Below are 18,452 nucleotides of genomic sequence, written 5' to 3' on the forward strand. Positions count from 1 at the left end.
TTACTAATATTTGTTTGATTTTATGGTTTTCATCTTCTTTTACAGATATTTACTCAGGAGATGTAAAACCATCAAATTTAGATGCTTATCCGGGGTCTTTTGTTAGTGAAATGAATCAGCTTGAAAAAGGATTTACTGTCACTACTAAGATAGGAACTGAAAAAAACGTTATTGTAATGGCCGCATCCGTGACACGTTTCACTCAACAAGAAATGAGTTTCTTTCCAAGGCCATGTTAAATTCTTTAACATACGGAAGTCTTTCTTGGTCAAGTAATGGTCTAAATCCATATATTCAGCCATTTACATCACCAACGTTGTCACTTAAATAAAAAGTAAAAACTTTTAGTACATTTGTTTTTATAAAGTCAAGTGATCAGGTTAGGATAAAATCAGGTAAAGGTTAAACAGTTCATGTTTTATGTAGGTAAAGCAAGGAACCCTAAATTAATTCAACATGGCCGTACCATTGGTATTCAGAATGCTAATATTAGAGTAAATGATCTTACAATAGTCTAATAGTGCGCTGGAAAAGTGCAACTATAACAATGGCATCATTTTCACAACAATTATAGAAATAAAAAAATATACGAGGATAGAAAATACTATTTTAATTGATTATTTGAGTGGGCGCATGAAATTTGAAGCGTAAAACAGGGTCTACTTTACAGTAAATAATATTTTCCAACGTAAATACTTACCGCGCAACATAAAGAACCACCAATGATAACAAACACGTTATTAATATTACTACTATTATTATACTTGCATTCAGTTTGTCACTACAATATTTTATTCTGCCACGCTGCAGTTCACTCACCGAGCATAATGCACGCGGAATGTTTCAAAATTTCCTATGGTCGTACATAAAATCAAAATAAGCTTGTTTAGGCTCACAAGATTCTAACGTTGGACCAATATAAGCCTATGCAGGCTTACAAAATACTTACGTAAAAGCGATATTAGCCTAAGGCAGCTTAAATTAGTTTTGTAAAGATTATTGTAAATGCGAACAGTATTCAATAAGACTGATATTAGGACGATGTTAAAATAAATACGCTTATAATTTGTGCCCAAATCCAGGCTTATACGATGATATAAAACCAATATTAGAGTGAAAATTTATAGTCTTGAGATGGTTGTAAGAGGGATTTTGCTGGTTGGGTATCTTCTGTCCCCTCATTCTGAGAGTTCTGTCAAGCCTGTGCCCAGCAGTGAGTAGGACGTATATATAGGCTTCTCTTATCTGCGGTCTCACTCACTCGCACACTTTTTGTATGGAATTTTTTAAATCTGCATTTTTAACTCTTGCACACAATTTTTCTTTCATTGTCTTTCGTATTTTCTGAGAATTACAAACACAAGGTGCAGTCGTTCTAAAGTGATGTGCGAAGTGCGAACATATATTCCTTAGTAAGGTAGTAAGTATACATTATTTTACTTTTTAAGTGCGAAAGTTTGTGCGTACGTGTATTTTATTTTCCTTTACGCTGAAACCTCTGGATGGATTTGGAGGAAATTTGGTACGAAGATAACTGAATACTCTCGAATTTATGATTTAGGTACACGCTTCGCTGTTTTCATAAAAAAAAAATTCAACACAACTCGAAATTCAGTAGTTAACAAATCATTCGAAGATCATTTTCAAATCTTTCGGGTGCATTGCATTTGGCCTTCAACAGCCACCTCCAACTGCCCAGACCGCGCTACGTGGCGCTACGCCATATTAACATGACTCCAATAGGTGCCAGGGGCACCCAGCATTAAGTTAGCACGTCGTGAACCGTCAGTTAGCGATACCAAGCAAATAAGACCTCGTTACGAACCATCATAGGTTATTGAAGGTAATTATTGCTGTTTTCATGTGAAGTGATGAAATTGTTTGGGTTTATAGTTTGGAGTTTTGACGTGTGACGGAACTGAACGAACTTTACTGGGAAGGCAATTATTCAAGCGTTCCAACCACTTCATTTTTCTGTCCACATTTTTTACGGATTGACTGTAGATTTTGATTTTGCAGGTGGTAGGACCTTGTGCAAGGTCCGCCCGGATTGCTACCACCATCTTGCTCGCTAATCCTGCCGTGAAGAAGCAGTGCTTGCACTGTTGTTTCGGCGTGGAGAGTAAGACAGCCGGTGAAATTATTGGCACTTGTGGTATCCCATCTTAGGCCTAGGTACCCCTGGTGTTGCAGATGTTTATGGGCGGTGGTGATCTCTTACCATCAGGAGACCCACTTGCTCGTTTGCCATCCAGTCGAATAAAAAAAAATGTCGTTTTCTACCAGGTAACTAAAAATACTAAAAATCTATCAGAATATTCGGCCACTTTTGCAGAAGTGGCCAGAAAAAACCGGCCAAGTGCGATTCGGATTCGCGCACGAAGGGTTCCGTACAATCCATACTAATATTATAAATGCAAAAGTGTGTATGTATGTTTGTCCGTCTTTCACGTCGAAACGGAGCGACGGATCGACGTGTTTTTGGTATTGGGATAGTTTATGGGCCAGAGAGTAACATAGGCTACATTTAATCCCGGAAAAATGCAGTTCCCAAGGGAACAGCGCACGATAACTGAATTAAAGCTGAAGCTAGTTGTCTATAAGACTTTAGAGATTAGCAAAAAACGGCAAAAATATTAAGTTTGTTGTATGGGAGCCCCCCTTAAATATTATTATTGTTTTTAGTATATTTGTTGTTATAGCGGCCACAGTAATACATAAGCTGTGAAAATTTCAATTATCTAACTATTACGACTCAAGAGATAGAGCCCTGTGACAGGGAGGGAGGGAGGGAGGGAGGGAGGGTGAACGGCGCAGGTCTTGGTTTGAAGGAAACGCCGAACATAAATTGAAAAGGATCTGTATTTCCACTTCCAGTTTTCATACAATTTTTAGATGCTATTGCGTGGGCGGTTACCGTACAACTAACTTGAACTATATCTACCTACATATTTACTTAACATGCTTTCTATGTATGTACCTACGGTATCGTACAAGGGAGAGAGAGATTTATTTACACTTATTCGATACACAGAAAAAACACGTTAGGAAGAAATAATAATTAAAAAAAAACATCGAATAGTATAAATTGGGACCCACTCAGCATAATGTTGCGGCAAGCCACAACGCTGTTTTTCAGTGGGACCCATTAAAACTAAACACATAAAATAAAGATAAGTATTCAATAGATCTGTAGATACTAGCTTTTGAACGCAAATTAGTCTGTAAATAATTCCTCTATCACTTACCATTATCATTTCGGATGTATACGCCCAACTGTCGGGCACAGGCCTCCTCTCAAAATGAACGGGCTTGGGCCGTAGTTCCCACGCGGGCCCAGAACATTAAGAACTTCATTGATTTTCTACACAGGTTTGTGCAGGTTTCCTCACGTTTTCCTTCCATCTTAAAGCTATATAATTTTGCACATAAAACTCGAGCTCATAATCCTCTGCTTGAGACGCCAGATCAAACCACTAAATTTAGTTACCACTATTGTACCTCGCCTCGCCTCACTATCCCGCGGGAACTAAGCAATTTTCCAGGATAAAAACTATCCTGGTTCCTTTCCCGGGACCTAAACTATCACCATGCAAACATCTAAATTGATTCAGACGTTATTGCATGATTTAGTAACAAACATATTCACAAACTTTCTATTTTATAATAAGTAGGATTTTGGTTATGTTAAGGATTAAAGAAAAACAATTATTACAGTATTACATTTTATTTAAGCGTTACCTATTCATACTGATATAAGTTCATTTATTCAAACTGTGACCACACTTAACTATATGTATGTATGAAGTGAAACTATTCTACAAACTGGAATGTATCTCATACAAAAGTTTGTAAGGAGTCGAACATATAGTTAACAACTGTTTTGTTACAATTAACATTGCTATATATTTATTATATAATATCTGTCTTACTCTAAACGGGCGAAATATACAGTTTGTTCGAAAAACAATATAAACCCTGCAGGGGTAAAAACTAATTTCAAGAAAGCTGGCTTTTACCACCAAATAGATAAATGTATTATTTTTACTAATGGCATGATTTTCAATTAGATCAAAAGTCGATCAAGAGCCGGTCAATAACCCTTTTAGGGGTTGATGTTGGTATTTGAACACTCTGTAGGTAGGTACTAACCACTTAAAACTTCAAAACAAATCAAAGCCACTTTTTCAGAAAACAAAAACTAGGTAGAAACAAAAATAAAATAACTAAATTTAGGATTAAACGTTAAAAAAACATAAATTAACTAACTGCCTACATAAGAACGCTTTTTTATATTAAGCATAAACGGCTACGACATACAAAATGATTAAAATTAATATACAATTTAATTGATTCCTTGAATATGTATGATTATTGCACAATTTTGATAAATAAAGGTACAGCGGTAAGCGAAATAAAATATTTTTTATTTTGTATCAGTTCAATTTCGTATGGCAGAGGCTCGATATAATGACACAGAATAGTTTTTAATTAAAGCAATAACATAATGAATATCTTTACATCCAAGAAAGAAATCTAACAAATAATATAACACATAGTGAAATGGAAATCGCCTTATTTTACAAAAATCATCGCTTTAAAGTCCATATTTAGTTCTTGATTATTTTTTAATTGATTATTTAACACTAAAAACTACTGTAACTTGACTAAGTACATGTCACCTTGTCGTGTTCATGATAGGCTGAATCGGAACACTCAAAATAGTACCTTAAAAAGTCAATCTTTCCAATAATAAATAATAACTCTTAATTTTTATACACCCACAAAAAGGATTCAAAATTAAATCTCAAATTAACTAACCCAGAAATCTAAAACTCCAAACCCCCTGTAGATACATAAAAAACATCATGACTATTACTTATATTTTTAAGACTCGTTTTAGAGGTACATTTTAAACTGTCCCTTGCATAAATAAATATAACTTAGTATTAAATTAAAGACAGCACATATTCTAAAATACAACTAAATAGGTTTTATTTTAAATAATAAAATAACTGACAAGCAACAATATGCATGTGGCGTTTACGCTGTTACTGCCATGATCAAATACATTGAAAGGACGGTTTAAAAAAAAACGAGAGCATTAGATTCTTTTAAATCCTAAACAAATGGCACTTCAATTTTGGAAGAGAAAATAGAGTAAAAAATCGCTGTAATTAGCTTATGATTATAAAATGAAACTAATATTTTCTTGCCAATATGAGCGTGTAGAAAAAAGAAGCTTATCTAAATCTTGCTACCATTAGGTATCTTAATACAAACTTTGAAGCTCTACGGGGGTTAAAACAAACTGCTTCAACACTGATCTTATTAGCATACCCCGGGACTTTCGGGGCACGAGCTAAAGAGTAGACATTAATAGATAGGTTATTCTGACAAAACATCATATTATGCCTAATGAATAATTACCTCACTGCGAATTGTAAACTATACTTTAGTACTTTAGGTTTAGTACCAAGGCTTGTTATGAGATAATAATAAAAAACGTTAATTAGTTACCTGCAGTAAATTTAGTAATTGATATGATTTTCGAAATAAATTATTAATATCTTTTCTAAATTTGTAACAGTTAAGCAGCAGCGTCTTGCTGTAAATATCCATTTTAACCCACTGAATGATTTTTCTACGTCGGCAGTTGTAATAGGTGCATATTTAAATTTCTCGAAGAAATCAATTGTTGCACGATGTGTTTGCGATCGCAGTTCTACTTCATTGCCTTGTAACAATTCGTTCATGATGTTTAGTGTGCTATAGCCAAAATTCTTATTTAAAACCGACTTCAATTTATTAAAAATATTTTCAAACTTAATCTGATTAAGATTGTAACGATTTCATCTTACGAAAATTTAATATTTTTTGTGTTTTAAATATCATGTATTTTTGAGTGCACTCTGTTTTTTTAACTCGATACCTACTCTTTGGCTAATGTCAATCATCCGTGCCCCGAAAGTCCCGGGATATGTTTATTAGGAACATGTTTATGTATTGCTTTCGGTATGTTTATCTACACGTTTTAAAAACTTGCCACACCTTTTCACCCCTTCACGGAAAAAAAGAAAAACAAAGCTAAATTGACGTCAACAAAACGAATGTATCTGATTTCGTTATATAGGCTGAAAAAGTATGAGTCAGTCAGTCGAAGATTTTTTACGACTTTAAATAAAATATTAAAATTGAAATAAATAAATAATTGATGTCAATTTTTTTATAAAATATCAATAGTTTTCTTATTTTCCTTAGGTCTGTTTCTTAAGCGAAATAATGTTTTTGTAAACATTTTTAAACAAATCATAATATCTCAAACTGCGACGGAAATACTGCATTCTATATCACATAACGTACATTTCAACTTACAAAATATGATAAAACTCTAAAATTAATATCTACATGATTTATAAGCTAAAACTATAAAAATGTTTTTTTCCATGATTTCATAAAAAAGATTCCAATAATTTCACTTAGTTTTTCGTTATTTTCATTCACATATTCTCACTTACAAAACAGGACAATGATGACACAGAAAATAATACTTTTATCTAAATATTTACAGAAAATATATAAAAATATTGACTCCACGTAACAAGGATATGTATGGAAAATATTTTAAAATACACATTAACAGTTAATGGTTCACTAGCTACCATCAATAAGAACTGAAATCACTTGCACTTTTAAACAAAATGCAAAGCAATTTCCAAAGTCCAGGGCGGGACTTTTAGAGGAATCTAGCCCTAATTTTGCTAAGCAAGAAATTGTTAAATTTTGCTACATTTTACTAAATACCACGCAAACCCTTCCGAACCCAGCCGAGTATGAAAAGAGTTACGACAGTGGACTTTATGTACAATCCATGTCAAAATTCAAATTCAAATGTAATTAATCCGCACGACCGTATCAGCCGGGATCGAAAGGGAAAGTAACTTACTTATTTTAAAGCAAGTGTTTTATTAAACACTTAAAATTTTGTGATAAAAGGGATTATTGTAGCAAAAGAAAATGTGGCATCAAAAATGCTGTAACAATTTCTGGATTTTCCACTTCATCAAAAACAGATCTTGCTCAATCTTGTATAAACTTAAAGAGAGCGGTTAATATATAATATAAATATAGTAGGTACATACATGATTTAAATGATCCAATAGTTTTTTTGGTACGTACTATGAATAATAATGATGCCAATGACAATATGCATAATGACTTAATTCGATTATTTTATGTAATTGAATTACTTTATTGTTTACTTTTCATTTTTAAATGCATAACGCCTTTATAATTTAATTTAATTATAGGTATAGTAAACTAAAATAGGGTAAGTACAAAAATGAGCCTTAAGAGCTAAAGATAAATAGGATTTATTCATTTTTAAAACACCATAATGTTTACCACAGATCAACCTACCACTGGACGCAAAAAGAAACTTTTTTTACATAAAATTGACGCGTGATGGAGCCCTGTCACGTGAACATGACGCCAAAGGTATACACCGGTATATTAGTTCACCCTAGCTTTGAAGAGCCCTAGGCTGTATTTTATTTTGTCTTTGCTTTAGGTATGTTCTTCTTTCATCATCATCATCATCATCATGTCAGCCGAAAGACTTCCACTGCTGGACATAGGCCTCCCCCAAGGCTCTCCACTCAGACCGGTCTTGTGCTTTTGGCATCCACCGCGATCCCGCGATCATAACCAGGTCGTCGCTCCATCTTGTTGGAGGCCTACCGACAGCTCGTCTCCCGGTCCGCGGGCGCCATTCGAGAACCTTTTGACCTGTATTTTATACATTTCTTAGAGTTCATCGGCGAGCTGTAAAGCTTTTTTACAGTCCAGCACAGTACAAAGGTTGAGTCACTCAAACAGCACCGCTAATAGTTTGCATTTAAAAAAAGTCCAACAAAAGCTGATTTTACCCTTTATTTTTTAATAAATGGCTTCTGTTTGAAGGGATAATTTTGCCAGATTGTACGCTTCATTTACGTTCGATATGTTTAATCTGACACCTGTCAGTTTTGACACGCAAAACCATAATAATGGAAAAAAAAATAGTTCATTGAAAAAAGAGAAAAGCACAGGAAATTATCAACAATACTGTGCATTCGCTTACTCATCTTGCATCCAGTAGTAGTCCATGGTGGCAAAAAAAAAATACATCAAACATACAGGGAAATACTTTATAGTATAAAAAACAGGCAGCAATTGAAAATAAGTCTCATAGGTACATAGTTAATAGGGATCCGTAGAATCATAGCTGCATTGGCGCCAAAACTTCCATTCCGCCATTTTGTTTCATTCAACGCCAAACAGTTCGCTAGACTTAACGATTCAAGTAATTGATTGTATAGAGTAACGTTACCTAAATATTTTAACTATCAAGATAAATAAATGTATTATATTAACATTAGTATATTTTATAATAATGATAAGAATAACAAACTACGAGTCGCTCCGTTTTGGTAGAAAAAGGATTTTTCCGCTGGCAACACTACTGTTCCAAAATTGAAGATGTTGGAGAATTTAGACTGAAAACAGTAGCATAGAGACCAAATACTAAATACTCCTGTAATTGTGATGTTTTTTCAAGTAGTGAGTGACAATCAAGACACCATAATATGAAATTTAAAACAGTCATTATCTTTTTAAATTATGTCTAGTCATTTTTTTCTTTATAAGTGTGACAAGACTAAGCGATAATAGATCAAACAAAGGTACCTGCCTGAGTTTTTAATCTGAGTTTAAATTTTTTGCCGTACAAGAATGTTGCCAGTGTAAAAAAATCTACCAATTTGGGAGTTTTGATGGCATAATACAGTTGGTTGCTAACTTACTGCTCGTAAGCTAGCGAGTCCGAGTAAGATTCCTTAGTCGCCGGTGTCGACCCAGCTCATTTCCTCGGCTATTCTGTCCATGCAGTTGCAAAGGAATTGATACTGTAAGAGAAAAATAGAACATATCGTCACATAAGCATTGGTTTAAAAAACACAATATTCAGTAATAATAATAAATATTATGGGGACACTTGACACCAATCGACCTAGTTCCAAACTAAGCAAAGCTTGTACTAAGGATACTAGGCAACGGATAAACATAGATATATAGATAAATACATACTTAAATACATATTAAACATCCAAGACCCGAGAACAAACATTCGTATTATTCATACAAATATCTGTCCCGGAACCGAACCCGGGACCTCAAGCTTCGTAGTCAGGTTCTTGGCCATCCGGTCGTCATATTAAAATTTTAATTAAATTTCTGTATTTGTTAACATGCAAAACGTATGATAATATTCCATTAATAAATATTAAAATAGGGGACACTCGACTTGTTTTGGCCTTATTGTTTTATGCAGGCAGCGAGTGATTTTAGAATATTCCAGTTAACTCACCACAAATGTGTTAAACGCAATAGTGATCGGGTCAAGTGGGTGATGGCGTCAGGTCTGTCTTTTGCGCAGAGATGATCTATGGCACCGCAGGCAGCGAGTGTATCACCATAGTAAAGTATGTATGTAGACTCACCATGGGCGTATACTCTATAGAGCGCGATGATTGGTAGTAAAGGCTGACGAGAATTACATATTGCGGAAAACCAATAGAACTAATTTCTTGCACTGGCAACACTAAATTCAAATGTCATCTGCCTATTGCTGTCAAATGTGTTTTAATGTTTTTTGCGTGTTGTATTTTAAAGATTATTTTGTGTTTTTGTGCGTTAAAATGTGGAAGATTATCCATAGCCTTGGAAGGAAAATAACTCACAATGTATAAAAGTATTTATCATAGAAAAAGTCTGAGAGATTAGAAAATATTCCTTTAAATAACATCATCGACACCGTTGTCAATATGACTGGTAGGTATCGTATAGTAAGCGTAAAGAATGTTACAATATAAAAAGTGGAAGTGCTGCCCTCGCGTCAGGTTTTTTATATTCCTGGTCAGCCTTTATAGTGATGCGCGGTTGCGGTTGCATAGTCTCTAGAATGTTCCGGTAGACTCACCACGGGCGTGTAGAGCGCGACGGTGGTGGTGTGGTGGTGGCCCGGACACTGTCTCTAGAATGTTCCGGTAGACTCACCACGGGCGTGTAGAGCGCGACGGTGGTGGTGTGGTGGTGGCCCGGACACTGTCTCTAGAATGTTCCGGTAGACTCACCACGGGCGTGTAGAGCGCGACGGTGGTGGTGTGGTGGTGGCCCGGACACTGTCTCTAGAATGTTCCGGTAGACTCACCACGGGCGTGTAGAGCGCGACGGTGGTGGTGTGGTGATGGCCCGGACACTGTCTCTAGAATGTTCCGGTAGACTCACCACGGGCGTGTAGAGCGCGACGGTGGTGGTGTGGTGGTGGCCCGGACACTGTCTCTAGAATGTTCCGGTAGACTCACCACGGGCGTGTAGAGCGCGACGGTGGTGGTGTGGTGATGGCCCGGACACTGTCTCTAGAATGTTCCGGTAGACTCACCACGGGCGTGTAGAGCGCGACGGTGGTGGTGTGGTGATGGCCCGGACACGGTCTCTAGAATGTTCCGGTAGACTCACCACGGGCGTGTAGAGCGCGACGGTGGTGGTGTGGTGGTGGCCCGGACACTGTCTCTAGAATGTTCCGGTAGACTCACCACGGGCGTGTAGAGCGCGACGGTGGTGGTGTGGTGATGGCCCGGACACTGTCTCTAGAATGTTCCGGTAGACTCACCACGGGCGTGTAGAGCGCGACGGTGGTGGTGTGGTGATGGCCCGGACACTGTCTCTAGAATGTTCCGGTAGACTCACCACGGGCGTGTAGAGCGCGACGGTGGTGGTGTGGTGGTGGCCCGGACACTGTCTCTAGAATGTTCCGGTAGACTCACCACGGGCGTGTAGAGCGCGACGGTGGTGGTGTGGTGATGGCCCGGACACTGTCTCTAGAATGTTCCGGTAGACTCACCACGGGCGTGTAGAGCGCGACGGTGGTGGTGTGGTGATGGCCCGGACACTGTCTCTAGAATGTTCCGGTAGACTCACCACGGGCGTGTAGAGCGCGACGGTGGTGGTGTGGTGGTGGCCCGGACACTGTCTCTAGAATGTTCCGGTAGACTCACCACGGGCGTGTAGAGCGCGACGGTGGTGGTGTGGTGATGGCCCGGACACTGTCTCTAGAATGTTCCGGTAGACTCACCACGGGCGTGTAGAGCGCGACGGTGGTGGTGTGGTGGTGGCCCGGACACTGTCTCTAGAATGTTCCGGTAGACTCACCACGGGCGTGTAGAGCGCGACGGTGGTGGTGTGGTGATGGCCCGGACACTGTCTCTAGAATGTTCCGGTAGACTCACCACGGGCGTGTAGAGCGCGACGGTGGTGGTGTGGTGGTGGCCCGGACACTGTCTCTAGAATGTTCCGGTAGACTCACCACGGGCGTGTAGAGCGCGACGGTGGTGGTGTGGTGGTGGCCCGGACACTGTCTCTAGAATGTTCCGGTAGACTCACCACGGGCGTGTAGAGCGCGACGGTGGTGGTGTGGTGATGGCCCGGACACTGTCTCTAGAATGTTCCGGTAGACTCACCACGGGCGTGTAGAGCGCGACGGTGGTGGTGTGGTGATGGCCCGGACACTGTCTCTAGAATGTTCCGGTAGACTCACCACGGGCGTGTAGAGCGCGACGGTGGTGGTGTGGTGGTGGCCCGGACACTGTCTCTAGAATGTTCCGGTAGACTCACCACGGGCGTGTAGAGCGCGATGGTGGTGGTGTGGTGGTGGCCCGGACACTGTCTCTAGAATGTTCCGGTAGACTCACCACGGGCGTGTAGAGCGCGATGGTGGTGGTGTGGTGGTGCGCGGTGTATGTGAGCCTGGCGGCGGCGGCGTCGTCGTCGGCGCGCCACTCGCGCACGAGCCGCCACGGTATCTCGGCGGTCTGCGCCGGCGCTGACTCCGCGCACGCCGTCAGCTTCAGACCGCTCCAGCCTTGGGAATACGAGTATTAATACTGAGCTGGCGACGTTGCATTTTTGTTAGTTTTTCTCGATTATTCCATAAAAAAATAATGAAAATTAAAAATGTGGGTGTGATAGAACTGTTCTTAATATATAAAGGTTAATGTGTCTACTCTAATAATTATTCGTGATAGACTTTTATCTTTAAAAACGAACAAATGTTTATTAACGGTTTATCATCATCATCATCATCATCAGCCCGAAGACGTCCACTGCTGGACAAAGGCCTCCCCCTTAGAACGCCACAATGAACGACAACTCGCCACTTGCATCCACCGGTTTCCCGCTACTCTCACGATGTCATCAGTCCACCTGGTGGGAGGCCTGCCAACGCTTCGTCTTCCGGTTCGTGGTCGCCACTCGAGGACTTTTCTCCCCCAACGGTTATCTGTTCTTCGAGCGATGTGGCCTGCCCATTGCCACTTCAATTTGCATATTTTTCCAGCTATGTCAGTGACTTTAGTTCTTCGACAAATTTCCGTATTCCGGATTCTATCGCGCAAAGAAACTCCAAGCATAGCTCTCTCCATAGCTCGTTGCGTGACTCTGAACCTCTCTAAGAGGCCAACAGTCAAGGACCACGTCTCAGCGCCCTAAGTCGGTAACGGTTTATAAAGAAAATAAAAGTCTATAACGAATAAATATTGGAATAAGAAAGAAAGAAAGAAAAGTTTATTTTGGCTCCAAAATGTACCACCTAAAACTAAGACTAGAACTAGCACTAAAACTATGTTACTAGGTGACACGGCAGGATACCAAAAAGGGTCTCCACTCAGCATGTGTTGCCGCACATTATGTGCAGTAACGCTGGTTTTTTGTGGAGCCCAAACGTTAAATAAACATGTATGCATGAGCCAGTTCCTTTGCCCCAGTCAGACGGAGAAAAAAAAAAATAAAAATAAAAAAATTAAAAAATTAAAACCATAGACAAAGGGAGAAGTGACGTGGCTCAGTGTAAAAGATAATAATACTTATACTGCTGTCGTGGCAATAAATAGTAATTTTTAAACATTTTCTTTTGCGATGCGATGCCTCCGACAAAAGGAACTGGCTGGCAAAGATTATAATTTACACCATAACACAATAATAGACACAAGAATAATAATAATAGACACAAGATAGACATTATAATTAAGAACAGTTCTATCAGTCCACATTTTTAATTTTCATTAAATTTTAAAAATGCAACGTTGCCAGCTCAGTAGATATAAACGCTCTTAATAAGCCAATAAAGTATTGTATACATATTTTGCAACTTTGGCAGTATCGATCTTTTTGTATTGACCCTAGCATGCCTGCACCTAGCATATTACCTAAACTATAAAAAATGAAGCAACCTCATTCTCAAACTCACCAACAGCGACGTTGAGCGTGGGAGTGGGACAGGCGTCGCTCCTGAGCGGGGGGAAGGCGACGTCCCCGTAGCCGGGCAGCGTGCGAGCGAGCGCGAGATAGTCCGCGGCGCGTCGCACGTCTTGCAGAGCCTTCAGCTGGTACAGCCGCGCGCCCGCCACGCACACGCCGCGGTTCACGTCTTCCACCGCCTAACACAAACAGACAAACGAAACTTGTTATATTATAATTCAGGATTTTTTAAAAATTCCCCTGGGAATTCCCGAAAATTAAATCGCGGTTTTCATTAACGTTGCTTTAAAAACAAACATGTCGAATTTACAAACAGAGGTTTTTCCGAACCGGTGGAAGATTTTATTGACATTCATAAGTGCTTGTTATAGCCTAAATCAAAATTGAATGAAGATATTTTGACTTTGACTTTGAATGTTCAGGCAATAAAGTCCTGTATACATATTTTTGAAACCTCAAACGCAGCAGACTGTACCCATCGATCAACAGTAGCGCCGATCGGGCTGTCGACCAATCGTTTATTGAGCGGTATTCCTCGATCAGCCAAACCTACGACACCAATCGATCGATTGGTGTGGCAATATATTCTACGGCTGATATGAGGATGAAAGTCCTCTACAGTTGGGTCGTTACCTGCCAGAAGATGAAGGCGGCGGCGGTGGGATCTGCGCAGACGGCGGCTTCCCGCTGGGGGCTGAACACCCAGCGACGGATAGCGAGGCAGGACGACGACGCCGTCGAATAGTTCTGGATGTACAGCGAGTGGGGACACTCGTTAGGTTGCAGCTTGCGTTCTGAGGAGACAGACTCGATAATGTATGTTTATTTTATTTCTGACCTGCAGGGCTACTACGAAAATCGAAGTTCGTCTCGTTCGATCCCTCTGACACTCATACAGGAGAGCGAGAGGGACGGTACGATACGAACTTCGATTTTCGAACTTCGGAGTAGGCCATCTGCAAACGGCTTCAATCTCACTTTATGGTAAGTAAGTGCAAAATGAAATCAATTTTTTTTTCCTATAAAAATAAACGATTATATAGCACTGGTACTTCGCAGATATTTCGATAGTGTGATTGATCACTTTTACAGTCAATTTAGGTTTCGAAAAATTAAGTACAGTCAATATGTGTCTATTCGAACCACTAAAGAATATGTTACCACGGCCTTATTACGTAGGAATGAGTCTATGGTACATAGTTTTGAAGGATTCGATAAGTCCATATTTTTGCACTCGACTGTACATACGACGAAGAGCAAAGCGAGGAAGAGTGTTAGGTACAATTGCGACCACAACGCGCTAGCCGAGCGAGCGAAGCGAGCGCGCCTCGGCATCGGCCAGGGAAGCGCCAGGAACTAATTAAGTTAGGAACTAATTTTGGGCTCTTACCAGTGCTAATTACGAGTATATAAGATGGTTATGTAACTACGGGGGAACAAGGGAAACTCATGTATTCATCACATACATACATACATACAAGTTTCAACTTACCGAAATTGTACTCGACGATTTCAAACAGGTAGAAGTACTTCTGCACCGATTTGGAGAGTCCTATCTTCTCGCATACAGCGCGGTACACGTCGTCGGCGTTCGTCGACTTTAGCACGGACACCGTTACCACTTCCTTGTCAGGGAGCAGCACCTGCGAATAAAGTCGTCAACAAATCAAGTTTTTTTTTTTCAAAATTCCTTTCATACTTACGTTTTTTAATTGTGGGAGCGAGCGCGAATCGCGAGCAGCTTGGGCATACATGCTTTCGTATGTCTGTCCAGCCGTCTGATCTCTTGATTTAAATACTAAATTTAATGGTTCAACTCACGATCTGACTAGTTTCGATCATTTCGGAAGATCTTTTTCATGCCTAGTCGAACCGTTCCTGACTTACAATCATGAGTTGAACCGTTTAATTTAGTATTTTAATCAAATATGACGCACGAGAGCTTAAATAATATTATTGTTTGTTCTCTTCTACAGTTCGCATTTCTCAATTTTGGTGAAATTTCGGCGTTTAAATTTTTTCTAACTTACCTTTAAATCAACAGGCGACGGGTTAGAAGAGTCGTCGGAATCAGTGAGGAACTCTTGCACAGCATCAGATTCGGCGATCACTCGTACTGCGCATACCTGCAAAATTTACTTACGTTAGAAACAGTACGCACCTTTAAAATTAAACTGAAACAATTTTATATTTTCATATTTCCAAAATAAACTTTAAGTAAAACACAGTCTGGTTGAATTTTAAAATGAAAAAAAAAAAACGAATTATGTAAGTTTAATTTGGTGCGAGTAGAAGGGTTGAAAGTAATTGTGACAGTTCTGTTGTACCTTTCTATTGGGTTTGCGCTGGGTGGGATAGTAAAAATCTACGTTGAATTTTTTATTTTGATTGTTTGTATTGTAACATTTATGAATCTCTTGGAGATAGAAACATTATCTTAAATACAGGAATGTGTGTGTTGTGGTGTCAAGAGTCCTGTGATATTTATTTATTTATAATGGTTGTCCTGTTTGAGACTGATAGTATGGTTTTGTCAGGTTATTATTAGTTACTTTACCGGGTTTTGGCACATTGAGTCAGTATTTACTACAAAAAATATAAGCACATTTTTTTAATTTAATAAAATACCTACAAGTAGGTATCTAAGTATGTGTAAACTTAAAGTGTAAATCGACTTCAACTTTTCAATAATAATTAAATAGGATTTTTGTTGCCATTCACCTTTTCCAAATACTGTTCAAGACCTCTCCGTCTCGCGTCCAGTTGCTGCTCGCTCAGCGTAAACGGCCACTTGCCCGGCAACTTCGGGAAGTTGAACCCTACGGAAATAGAAGTAAAGGTTAAGCTCGCAAACCCATTTGTGTGATATACTACCCAAGTACACATTTGCATCAGACAGATCAGAAAGTAGTTCGTGATGAAACTTACAATCCGGAAGCATGTATGGCAACATTTGATCAATTTAATCGTATTTAAACAGTTAAACCTGAATTTTTGTGAATGTTATTGCTGATAGAATAGGTGCGTCGTTACATTACTTAATTTTCGAGCACGCATACAAATGATATGCGGTGGGAGGATTTATCTTTATATTTCCGTTGTTTACGACAAACAGAACAGATGAATCACCATTTAAGCTAGGTATATTCATTTAACATTTGCACTATATTGTATTCCGATCCAATTTATGGCAAGCGTAAACAAAGACGCCATTAACCCGACCATAGACATTAAGGGGCTGTTTCACCATCCATTGATTAGTGTCTCTATTTGTTTCGTTTGAATAGACGTAGACGGCATCACATTTAACCGTCAGTTAACACTAATAAATAGATGGTGAAACAGCCCCTATGTGATGTGAAAACCTAGAACATATTGCAAAATAATTAATCTGTTCAGTAAATCGATTATTTATTAATTGAATAGATCAACGTATTTTTGTCTATTTTATTATTTACAATGCTTGATTTAATTCCAAAGACTGTTTATTCAATTATAAAAGCAGTAACTATTTTTTAATTTTAAGGAAAGTAAATAAAAATCGCTTATTCATCCGCGCATTAATCGATTTTCAAAATATCAAATTTTCCTAGTCCTAGTCTATGCTACTCCAGATTATACACATGTTTCAATCAAGAAATAACGTCAGATTTAGACGAAGATTTTTCAAATGAAAATTAAATATTGAAATCAAGTGAAATTTGGTGAAAAAAGTGATTAGACATCTAGTTAAAAGACACGAATTATAGATAAATGTCCTATTGATTCGATCCAGTGGGTGTTTATACAAGAATTTTGCTTACGTTTTTAATAAATTGGATAGGCTACTATACTTGCTAGATTTGATCTACGTTTGCCTAAAGCAATATGCCAGTCGCTTTGGCCTAAAACGCGAATTAGACAGTGCGCTGCCTAATTAGAATCATGCCTTTCATGCCAATCTTATGCCACAATGTGTTTAAATTCATCATAATCTGATGATGACGATTAATTTAAACTGATTTTGGCATAAGATATGATTATCAAACGTAGGACGTCCACTGTAAGACATAGGCCCCATAATACAGCTATAAAAAACGTATATCAATATATTTACTGATACGCTACGTATTGACCTTGAAAAATATAATTCACTGCATCTGTATTGATCCGGTCAAGGACTTTAATTCAGTGGCCACCATGGAACCATTTCACAGTAACAAGGAAAATCATAATGACTCTTCCTTTGAAAATGAAATGGTATGGTGGCTCATGAATTAAAGTCCTTGACAGTACATGACAATTTAAGTAGGTGCAGTCAGCAAAAAAAGCCTGTAAGTTAAACTGAAAATTTTGTCAAAATTTCGTTTGAGTACCGAGACTTTACCTCAGACTCGGTGGAGCGATGACCTTCGCAGGGCGGCTGGCAAGAGCTGGATGAGAGTGGCCGAGGATCGTGCTCAGTGGCGTGCCATGGGAGAGGCCTATGTCCAGCAGTGGACGTACATAGGCTGATGATGATGACCGAGACTTTAGTTGGACCCCCGACTTACCAAGGAACTCCTTCCGCAACTGCTGATGCAGCACAGCAAACTCGCGGTACCGCCGGCTGCAGAGATGCCTTCCAGCCATGTGGACGTTGAAGGCCACGAATGACCGGCCGGTGTTCCGCTCCATGACGACCCGGTAGTCCGGTATGGAGACCGGTAGCGAGCGCTTGTCGGTATAGTCGTAGCGCTGGTAGACAGTAGCGCGGGAGTTGGCCGCGCCGCCGATTACACCCACTGGGGCCGAGCCGTCGTCGCATGGCTCCAGACGTTCCGCTTCCTGTAAACAACAGAAATCACACTAATATTTTAAAGTTTGCGAAAGTTTGTAAGTCTGTTTGTTTGTTACTTCATCACGTGTAAACCGCTGAAGCGATTTAGATGAGATTCGGTATACAGATAGTTTGAGTCCCGGGGAAGGACATAGGATAATTTTTATCCCGGAGAATTGCATAGTTCCCGCGGGATAGTGATAAACGAATTCTACGCGGACGGAGTCGCCGGCAAGAGCTAGTTATTATTATTATTATTATTTGTATTTTTTTTCTTTAATTGTATAATATAGTTTTTAAG

At 39.3% G+C, this 18,452-nt stretch overlaps 1 protein-coding gene across 3 annotated transcripts in view; it reads right to left on the reverse strand.

Moving 5' to 3' along the window:
• Window positions 1–3,708: 3,708 nt before the first annotated feature.
• The window catches only part of Snx27 (sorting nexin 27), a 68,130-nt gene continuing 53,386 nt past the window's right edge, over window positions 3,709–18,452 (reverse strand). For all 3 annotated transcript variants that reach the window (XM_074103768.1, XM_074103770.1, XM_074103769.1), the window contains exons 3-10: window positions 17,886–18,159; window positions 16,075–16,172; window positions 15,384–15,479; window positions 14,846–14,996; window positions 13,987–14,147; window positions 13,343–13,532; window positions 11,790–11,959; window positions 3,709–8,945 (exon numbers count right to left, since the gene is read on the reverse strand). In XM_074103768.1, the coding sequence (XP_073959869.1) occupies window positions 8,877–8,945; window positions 11,790–11,959; window positions 13,343–13,532; window positions 13,987–14,147; window positions 14,846–14,996; window positions 15,384–15,479; window positions 16,075–16,172; window positions 17,886–18,159 (1,209 nt within the window). In that variant the 3' untranslated portion in view covers window positions 3,709–8,876. The remainder of the gene's footprint in view (window positions 8,946–11,789; window positions 11,960–13,342; window positions 13,533–13,986; window positions 14,148–14,845; window positions 14,997–15,383; window positions 15,480–16,074; window positions 16,173–17,885; window positions 18,160–18,452) is intronic.

Source organism: Choristoneura fumiferana, chromosome 21 (assembly GCF_025370935.1).
Source record: "Choristoneura fumiferana chromosome 21, NRCan_CFum_1, whole genome shotgun sequence".
In the NCBI taxonomy this organism is placed as follows: domain Eukaryota; kingdom Metazoa; phylum Arthropoda; class Insecta; order Lepidoptera; family Tortricidae; genus Choristoneura; species Choristoneura fumiferana.